The sequence below is a fragment of the Mchenga conophoros genome, linkage group LG7, assembly GCF_057382185.1.
Source record: "Mchenga conophoros isolate Kocher_MC1m ecotype Shallow Benthic linkage group LG7, M_conophoros_male_GT1.1, whole genome shotgun sequence".
Lineage (NCBI taxonomy): Eukaryota > Metazoa > Chordata > Actinopteri > Cichliformes > Cichlidae > Mchenga > Mchenga conophoros.
Window position 1 is genome coordinate 6,377,626 of NC_140532.1, and position 10,476 is coordinate 6,388,101.

The 10,476-nt window shown below is 41.4% G+C and overlaps 1 protein-coding gene and 1 long non-coding RNA gene across 4 annotated transcripts in view; one reads left to right on the plus strand and one right to left on the minus strand.

The window, feature by feature from the left end:
• rassf7a (Ras association domain family member 7a) overlaps positions 1-5,307 on the plus strand; it is a 33,401-nt gene extending 28,094 nt beyond the window's left edge. For all 3 annotated transcript variants that reach the window (XM_085281749.1, XM_085281748.1, XM_085281750.1), the window contains exons 3-6: positions 471-1,399; positions 2,991-3,150; positions 3,242-3,349; positions 4,990-5,307. In XM_085281749.1, the coding sequence (XP_085137875.1) occupies positions 471-1,399; positions 2,991-3,150; positions 3,242-3,349; positions 4,990-5,021 (1,229 nt within the window). In that variant the 3' untranslated portion in view covers positions 5,022-5,307. The remainder of the gene's footprint in view (positions 1-470; positions 1,400-2,990; positions 3,151-3,241; positions 3,350-4,989) is intronic.
• Positions 5,297-8,277, minus strand: LOC146569440 (uncharacterized). Its single transcript, XR_014893308.1, has 2 exons — positions 8,080-8,277; positions 5,297-7,686 (listed from the first exon to the last, which is right to left on the minus strand). It is a non-coding gene; the product is annotated as an uncharacterized LOC146569440 (long non-coding RNA).
• Positions 8,278-10,476: the final 2,199 nt, after the last annotated feature.

Consider the following 10,476-nt stretch of genomic DNA (forward strand, 5'->3'; position numbering starts at 1 on the left):
CTATATCCTCCGGCTTTATTTGAGCTATACGCTGCGGTAGGATTGAACAGAACTCCAGTTTTAGCGCTCTCCTCCTTCTATGAGCAAGCTGCTTGCCAAGTCATTAGGGAGGGTTTGTCCTAATTTCAAGGTCCTTGTGGAAACTTCAGTTTATTTGAACATTTTTCACATGTTGTGTGGCTCTTACGCAGCTGCCTTTTATTCCAGTCCACAGAGGCAGAGATTTAGACGTATCAGCATCGTCATAATGCATCTGATGTCATTTGTTCATTATTTAGAATTGGTACGAGGACATAACCCCACAGTTTTATTAAAAATAAAAGAGAGAAGCAACTAAGAATACAAAAAATTTGACTGATGTATATCATTTTTTAGGAATAAAAATATTGGTGTGCTACTTCTTTGTATGGAAATATTTAGGGTAGGAGGTTTTTTATAGTCACTCTTTATTTTTTCTGTCTTTGTCACAGGTCAGACAGGCCGTTATGTTCTTATTCAGCGTCTAAGGGACACAGAAAGGCAGCTGCTGGCCACAGAGAGGCCTCTGGAGTCTCTCGCAAAGTTGGGCCAACATGGCAATGAAGTTCAGTTCTTTCTACGTCGCACTGGCCCCAGCAGCAGTGATGGACCCGGCTCAAAACAAGAGAGACCTAATCCCCTTCCATTGCCTAAGCATCCTGAACCAGAGCCTTTGAAACGTAGCCAGCCTAAAAAAGCCCTGACCTTTAACTTGGGGCCTTCCACCTCTCCTAAGACCAAGGCCAAACAACTTAAGAGGTCTCCACGGGACTCTCCAGAACAAAGAGCCTCCCCCTCTCCTTCATCCAGCCCTCTGTCCCCTCATATGTCATCCCCTTCTCCCTCACTACCTATAGGCCCTTCAAAAGATGAAGTATTCAGGAAAGTTCTTCAGCAACAGGAGAGACTAAGAGCCATTGAGGCCCAGTTAGAAGCCCTAGAGAGGGAGTCACACACCTGGGAGCGTCCCTACCCATCTCCATGTCCCTCACCTCTTTCTGATGCTCGTTTGCAAGACGAGATGGACGCTTTGGAGCAAGCAATGCGAAGGAACCAGGCAGAGCTTGCACATGAGCAGTACTGGGAGGAGGAGCTAAAAGCCGAGGTAGAAAGCGAGCGAGGAATGCGAAGGAAGCTTGGAGAGCTCCATACAAAGCTAGATGACTGTGGACGGCGGCTCCATGAATTCTCAGTTCGCTCTGCTCAGCTGGAGGAAGAGATCCAGCGGGAAACCCAGACACAAGGGAAAGCCACAGGACCTGAGGAGTCGTTTGACGCTGTAAGGGAAGAGTTACAAAGTCGAGAGAGACATGGGACAGAGCTAGAGGAACAGCTATCTGAGACTGACAAGGCTCTGGAGAAAGCAGAGTCTCTGTTGCAGGTAAGGAGAGAGGTCTGTGCTTTAGAAAAAGGGCTGTAACTCCACACAAGCCCTTCTGTTGTCATTTCAGGGGTGCAGTCCATACCCTTTTTTGTATTACTCAAAACAGTATTCATGTTATACACTCCAATAAACAGTACGTCACGAAGCCTCGTGCATATTGATGAAACTGCAGTAATATGATTGCTGAATGCTCATATTCTACCATGTCTGAAAGTGCTTCATTGTCATGAGCTATTTACAACCTAGCTTAACTGGTTTAGCAGGTATCATCTTTTATGTATCGCACTTTCTAAATACGTGGTTACTGACTGTGTTTATATTATGTCGGCTTATATATGCATATTGTATTGTTTATAGATTTAAAAAAAATATTAAAAAGATTTGATTTGTAGAACAAAAGCCTCTTTTATTGGATCTATTTCTCAGCCTCAGCGTGTTGTAGTTTAGAAAGTCAGTTTGCTTTTGGTTGTCTTAGATGTGGCTTCATCAGTTTGAAGTGAAACGTGTGTTTCCTCTATGATAGTGATAGTTCAGTTTTTCAAATCCTCATGCACTGAAAGCCCAGAGTGTCCCATTCTTTGTCCTGTAGGCCACAATAAATATCAAAATATATCGTCACTCATGCTAATGGGGATGCATTTGTCATGAAACATTTTGCTGCGGAACAGAGATTTTTTTTTTGGGGGGGGGGGAATTGTACATGCCTGTATAAAAACACCAGGTCATAACAGGTAACCAACAGCACTGTGAGTGCTTATAATCCAAAAGTAGCGCCAAAGGCATTTTGCCACCCAGACAGTAATTGTATGGAGGGAATGAGAAACCAGTATTTCCTGTAAATGAAATATTAACCTGACAGGGTATAATAAACCTCCGTTCGTAGTAATGGAAAGGGTCTATGTCAGCTGATTGGTTGAGGCAGCCAGCCGAGTCTTTAAAGTGTTGGTGGTGATGAGCACAGTGTTCCTGCCATCAGACTAATGGAGGAAGACCTGCAGGTATGAACTGCCTCACCAGAATGTTGTGGTCCAACATCAATTACTCAGAGACACACACTTATTGGCTTGTTTGTGTGCACCTGAGTTCAGTCTGCGAGCCTAAAGGTGATGCCACTGCTTCACAATGTTCTTGAACACCAGCTTTTCAGTAATCTGAAGGCATCTGAAGACAGATTTAAAGGGAAAAAGCAAATGAGCTTTGGCCAGTATCTATTTATAAGTTTGCATCAGGCTGCTTAAATCTGACTGAATCAGAAAAAGTCTCATGGCACTTGTGGTGATTTGATTATTCATTGCAACTGAAACTGTCTAGTGACGTGATGGGCAGTAATCTTAATCAGTGACTGGAAGGGAGACTTTTAGAGTCTAGTGCCCCCTTGTGGTGAAAGCAAAAAACGTTCATTTATAAATGCAGTGATAAATTGTCCCTGCAATTGTGCAGATGGGACATATACCCACTACTAAACATCCTTAAATATGCATCCATACTTGAAAATGTGTAATAGTTTTATATGCTGCACCCACTTTCCTTTACAGGTAAAATACTTGTCTTAGATTTCTCTCACTGATCCACATTCTTCCCATTTCAGGACAAACAGGATGAGCTGGAGGAACTGAATAAGGAGCTGAGGCAGTGTAACCTGCAGCAGTTTATTCAACAGGCGGGTGTCCTGCCTGTTCAAACCAACTCACGCACAGAGCTTCAGGAGCAACTGGAGCAATTTCTACAGGATGGATACAGGGATGGAAGTAAGGAAACAAAACAATCCCTCAAATATTAATATTATGTTATGGTATACTTGATTTGTGTCATCTAAAGATATTTCTTCTTTTAACTCAGATCAGGGTGTAATTCAATTTGAATCTCCACCTCGTCCTACTGCAAAGCAGTTCCTGGGACATCCACGCAACCTTCAAAACCCTCTAGTGTCCAGCCTCAACCCTGAGGGTGTGTATGTGTGAGACCCCGCTGCTTCTCAAGTCCACAACCCTGCTCCTCTCCTGCCCTGCTCTGTCCATCCCTTGGTCCCAGAGCCCCTCACCCCTGCCATATTTTCTACCCCAGCTTGATTGGGTTTCGGGCTACAGCTGTCGTTTATGGTGTTGGGTAGTCGAAGCATCCCTATGGTGGCTGTCCCTGCTGCTTCCCAGCAGCTTTCCTCTGCTCTACATTTAAAGACATAAAGACCTCTATGGCTAATTTTCAGCAGATTCTTGTCCTCAGCTTTTTACAGTATTCTTAGAAGTCCATCCAATTTGTCACATATTCCTGTATGCTTTAACTTTTGTGGGTCTGTTTACTCTGTCAATTTCCCTTACTCCTTGTTCTCCGCATCTTACTATATGCTTCTGTACTAACAGTAGCTGCTTTTGTTATCCTTTAATGCATTTAGGGATTTGCTGCTAGCCCTTTTCCCCTCCTCTGTAATAACAGAGTGGCCTTTCCACCCTCGAGTCAATAATCGACTATCAACAGCTGCTTTTCAAAGTATTTCCATGTAACACAGCAATCGCACTGGGAATTACTGTGGCAGGCATTCTGATTGTGTTTGTTGTTTTTGTTTTTTGTTTTTTTACTCTTGACATGAAAATACATGCCACCAATGTAATTTCAGTTTGCCTTTTATGTATGGATACTATTTATAAGAGGGATGTATCTATACAATGCCTTGTACTTTGGTGATGCTTGACCAAAGAGCAAGAGCCTTTTACGAGGGCTCTGCAAAATATATTGCACTGTCCCATTCTCTTCCCATGTGAAGCCTTGGTCCCTGTGTGCCTGCAAAGAAATGGTATCTTCCTGCTCTCTTTCTGGAGACAGTGAATCGTATTTGGTGAGCTTGTATCTCTCGCAAGTCCATTTTTGCCAAACTTCATGCTAAAAGAAGAGATTCATTTCAAAAGTAGTGCCACAGGACCAGGGTTTGTTAAGATGCTTTTCTTTTCCTCCACTGGAATGAATCCGCCTGGTTCCTTTGCTTTCGTCACACTTAACATTTGACCTGTCACAATTCGCACTGTACCTCAGTGTGCTGTAGGTTTAGGATCGGCTTAGTTCACATACGTAGATTCCAATAACAATCATCAATCAAACAAACAATGGGAGCTATCATCCATAAGTGATCCTGCAAACCACCTTAAATCAATATTTATTGTGTCTTAGCACGTAATATCTCATTATATTATCTTTGTATGTGTCTGTTTGCTGACAGGTCAAAGTGACGTGTGTTGAAGTGTGCACTCTCTTTACCTTCTGCTGTGTGATGCGGTTTTCTTTTTGGGGTTATATCAATTCTCTCTCCTTTGGAAACAGACTGCATCCCAGTGCTTGTTATAGACACAGCTTGAAACTGCGTGTGTTCAATAATACTCATCTGACTGCAAAACTACAGTCATGGTGCTCAAACCTTGTGGGAGCAGGAATGAACCCAGTGACTGGGTTTGGGTCTATCTGTGTTTCTCATAGGGTTATGTGAATATCTTGATTGACCCAAATCTCTCGTGTTGTGTCTTAGCTGAAAAGTGTTATTTTTTTCTTTCCCTCAATACAAAGGGATCATCATCCCCATATATTTTTGTGTCTTGCAGTCCTGACATCCCGAGACTCGTCATGGAGATAAAACATGGACCGCAGGGCCAAGGAAAAGTTGTTCACTGTTCTGTCACCATCACCTCTTATTTAACCCTTTCCTTTGTAACGCTCATTTATTTTTTCAATATACCATGATATATATATATATATATATGTATATAAATAAGACAAATATATTTACAGAGTTTTCCTACTGTAAACACTGCAGAGTATCTGTATGAAATGTAAAATAATTAGGAACCTTTGACCTAGAGAAATTATTGCAATAACTATGTATTTAAATATAATAAAATGTCCACAGTGTTTTAGATAAACTTTTATTGTCTGACTGGTTTTTGCTACACTCCTGTTCAAATTTTATTACAGACATATTTCTTTAAATGGTGCAGTCCATTAGAATCCACTTTCTAAAAAGGACAGTGGCACACAGCATGCAAAATGCATTATGAATATATTATATGTACTGAAATATGCATGTTTTCCTCATAGCGGGTGGTACAGTACATGATGTGAGAGTGCACAATAATTTCCAAAGTTCACAAAGCGCATCCTTGCTTGTCTATGCATCACAGCTGTTCCTGTTATGGATGCAGTCACACAGTGCATCTATATGAAACTAAAAACAGGAACAGGAGCATTGCTCTATGATCTGTTTAGCTGTAAATAATGTTGGCGTTCCTTTGACACTGATGATGTCAGTTTAATCAGTGGCTTTTCTTTTCTTTCCACTAGAGGAGATGCCATTGCTTCACTACAACAAGGTCAGGTGCATCGAGTGTCTTGTGTCGTTAAATTGCAGACGTGCTAAATTATTATGCAATTTGTAGTTTGATTGTTATGTAATTTGTAATAAGAATCACCCTGTACAAAAAGGCACGACACATTTGTGCTCCACCCCTTTCCTGTTTTGTTTACTCTGGAGGGTAAATATTCTGGCTGTCACACACTGAGTGACGCGAGCCTTCCTCTCTCTCCGGCTAACCCCCACCTGAAACCCTGTGGACGTCTATAAATACTCTCATGTACTGATACTCAGCAGGTATAATTACAGGGAGAGTAAATATTTTTCTTCTGTCTGTCCATTTAGGTGTGTCTATTAGAAACTGTGTCCATCCATCAAAAACATTGATTTATTTTTTTTTCATCTGCCTTTTCTGCTTTGTGCCAATTTTAATGACTTGTGAATTATGGAAAATTAGATGAGACTGCCAGTTTTGATATTATGATCAATTATGTGGAACTGGATTATCCTGAGAAGATTTAGAGCTGTCTGGCTTTGTAAGGGTTAGATAAGCTTCAAATCCTTGTTTAGGTCCCGGTGTCTGGACAAGCACAAGCCTCATGTGACACTGATGCCAACCTGTGGACATAGGAGGAATTACAAAATGTGCCCTTTTCCTAAAGGAACCTTTATAGTTTCCTTTCACTATATTAACAGTAATATTCTGATCTCTTCAAATTATGTAAAAAAGAAAAGTTGTTACTTGAGGACCCTTCACTTTTTTCTTTCTTTTAAAAAAAAGATTATCACAGGATAATGTTACGCATGTTCCCACACCCCAGACATCCCACGTGCAAAATGAGGCATCCACCCATTTCATATCTAAACCCTGAGGGCTCCAATCTCATAAGGGCACATTAACAGATTACGACTATGTTTTAGGACGACGTGCTGACAAAATCTTTTCTCATCAAACAAATGCGCATAAAAGGTGCTGCAAAGCTTAAAATTTGATTGCTTTCAGATATAAAAACTCACCAGCTCACCATGTGCATCGGGCACTGGTTGCCTGGGAAAGAACCTCCTTGGAATGGGAGTGAGCATCTGCACGTCCACACGTTATGATGATGAATGAGGCCATGAGTTAATGAGTCTGACATACTGCACTTATCTATTCCTTTGTGTCACTGTGAGTCATTATGCACTGATGGGGATAAAACATCCTCACACCAAGAAATGCACTACAGGGCACAACACACAGACAGTTGATTTGAGCAGAAACTTTACTTTGGTTACTTACAAGCATACATTGTACATACTGTATTGCTGCAATCCGTATGTATTTTCTTACACGGTAAGGTTGTGTCACTATATAGAATATAGTTAGTCTATATATGGTTATAGTCTGATTACTATGCATAATATTATCATAATATTGCATAATATTAGTCATTCTGTCCTGAAACCGAGTTTCTTTATAGCACTGTTCATCTTTTCCTTATGGGCCCAAAGGAACCTCTTGGAAGAACCCTCTGGAGGCCCCCTGACCTCAAATTGGTAACCAGTGAACGTGAACATGATCCAAACCCAACAGATGAAACAGAAACGAAACACTCACCAGGAGTCTCAAATGATGGCATTAAAGAGGAGGGAGTGCAAACGCCACACGGTCCTAAATAAGGTACTGTGTGAACATAGTAGGAAGTAGGTTACGGTACACATGGAGACCACTGGGAGAGCATTTATGTCCAGGCGGTGCTCACGGGGCCACGATCAAGGGCTGCTTGTAAACAGGTGTCTGTCTAATCCGGCTCTGGCTGGGTCTCAGACGAGTCAAAAATATGAGAGGTGTTCCCAAAACCAGGTTAGCCGCTGTCACACGCACAGTGGAACTGGAAACTGGCACAATGTGCGTTAGTCAGTGGCTTACCTGCTTTTAGACTGCAGATTTTGGCCTCAAGGCGCGCACAATCTGTGGAGTAATACAGACAAACGCTGTGTCATAAACAGCTGAATTATTTAAAGTTATTACACACACAAAACGACACGATAATGAAATTATCATCATGGAATCTTCTATGGTTTCCTGGAAACTAGTCTCTTCCAGAATAAGACATTACACTTAGCTTCCTGCCCACGATTTATGGATTACGGAAATATATAATAATGCTTTCATTTTCAATTGGCATTAAAAAAAGTTCCTAATAAACATATAATCACACGTGAACACTTGGCGACCCTAAACACAATATTACGCTGTTGTAACCAAATAGAACATCTAATGACATGCAGGATATATGTGGCCTGTTCCCCACACCATATAGAGAGAATAAAGAATAGTGGCAGATAAAGCAGAGCTACTTACCAGTCCCAAGTTTTCTTTTTGGAATATGTTTTTAGGAAAAATCTTGAAGTTTTCCGCCTACGTCCCAGTCTGCTCATAATCCGAACATCCAGCTAGTTTTTTCCTCTATTATAAATCTCAGAGCATGATTAAAGTTGGGTGCATTTAAGAATATAGTGTAGCCTACACCGACGCAGAAGTTCAATTCACTTGCACTACCCCTACCCTGCCCACTCCTCTGCATCTGCAACCCGACCTGGTTATTCAAATTAGGAAGAAGTTGACATCACGCTCAGCCAACGGGCTCCCGCGCTGGGGTTGAATGGCCCACCTTTTACGGATAATTGACCAATCACAGCCTGGGAGAGGCGGGGTTTTAGAAGAGCACCGTTCGGATGAGTTCTCCTGTTATAGTTGGGGTGCGGCGCGTTCAGTTTTGCACGTCGTACATTAGGAATGAACCATTATGTTGTTAACAGTTTCCTGCCCTGCTCGATTATTTATTGCGAGCATCAACGCCGAACAGGTTTCTTTGCCCTTAAATAGACATCATGTGATGCGACAGCTGCCATTGGAGGTGGCATATCTGTACTTTAGACTAGTTTGATAAAAGACGCCCCTACCCCTACGATGTGAAGTGGTTGAACTCGACTCGCTTGTGTACAGTGTTGCCATTAGCCGAGTGTGGCTGAGCACGTACCAAGGATGCTGCATGACAGCCTGATCTGACGGTGACGAGGAGGTGGAGGAGGAGGACGACGACGGGGATAAACTCTCAATTATTTACGACGGGAGAGTTGAGGACTCCCTAACAAATGACATAATATCATAGCGAGTTAAAGCAATGTGATTGTGAACGACCCCCGATTAGATGACATTACCCCCCCCCCCCCCCCCCCCGCCCACCCATATTTATTCATCGATTAATTAGTTGTAGTTATCTGTTAAAGTGAAACAATGTTACTTTGATGAATTAACCCATTTTTAAACTGTAACATGTTCTCTCTTTCCAAGATGTTATCAGACTTTTCGGTTTTGGAGTTTTCTTGTAATCAGTCTTAGACTGTCAGAGCGTTGTGGGATTATTCACAGCCAGGATACACATAACCCGTGACATGGAGTAGAAAATCAGGATTACGCACATTGCATTATGTAACAGTTGATTTTGTGTAAATTGGAGTTATCACTAGGGGGCGACAGAGTTTGGCGTTTCAATACAATCCGGCACAGACTCTCTTGGTGTTATTGCAGGTGTACCCCTCTATACTGTTATGAATTTGTGCAAGTGAACTTAAAATATCACCTTTACTGTGGAGCGCATAGGCACGAACCAATAAAAATAAAGAAATCGGTTTTAAAAAGGGACGCAAAGCACTTGACCTCTCGTTGACCTCATGCCACTTAAGATGATGTGAACTCTAAACTACTGAAATTAAGTACTGTTAAATCTAAAACAGCGTTTTTCTTGAAATGTCTTGTGGTTTATTACTGCCAGACTACACTGTGTCCATCTAAAATGTCATTCTGTATTTTTCTAATCATAATTTTCTGATTAAAAATGAAGACCTCAAATAGACTACCACTCTAAAGCTGTTACTATAAAAACAGCTGCCTTGGTTTATTTGTTTATTTAGTATCTGGACCTCTGAACTACAAATTACATTTGAACTACAAATTGTGCCAAATAATAGAGGTATCACCTCATTGCCCCTTCTATCATTCCCCTGCTACAGATCTCTCCTCCCTGGATGCTCGTATCCTCTCTCTATAACTTAATTTCTCTCCCTTGCATATTGTAGTGGACTTCAAATTCGGGTTAGGGTTATATTGAAAGAGAGCTGCTTTATGGTATACAGTTCTACCACCTAAAATCAGACCTCATGCAATCCCCACAGATTTTTTTTAACACACTGTTTTCAGAAGAAATCTGTTTAAAATCTACACTGTAAGCATTATGCTTTCCTTCATGCTCCTCTGTGCTAGTTTCTGAGCTCCTACTCTGCACTGCTGTTGAGATGTTATTTAAAAAAAAGCAACATTTTAAAACTAAATATTCCTATTTTGTATGTTTCTGTTGTGTATTTAATAAAAAACATAATTCATTCTTAAATCTTTACTCAAATACAGTATTCATGTAATAACTCAGACTATTACATGAACTGGGGGATTGCTGGAGGATTCCCATGATGCAATGAGTATTTCCTTTTCAGTATGTGTTAATAGGCCTCTCTGCCGAATCACACTTGTTATTAATCTCTGGCTCCACAGCATGGCTTTCATCCTGTCTTCATTCTCTCACCCCAACCGGCTGCTCCTCCCTGAGCCTGGTTCTGCCGGAGGTTTCTTCCTGTTAAAAGGGAGTTTTTCCTTCCCACTGTCGCCAAAGTGCTTGCTCATAGGGGGTCATGTGGTTGTTGT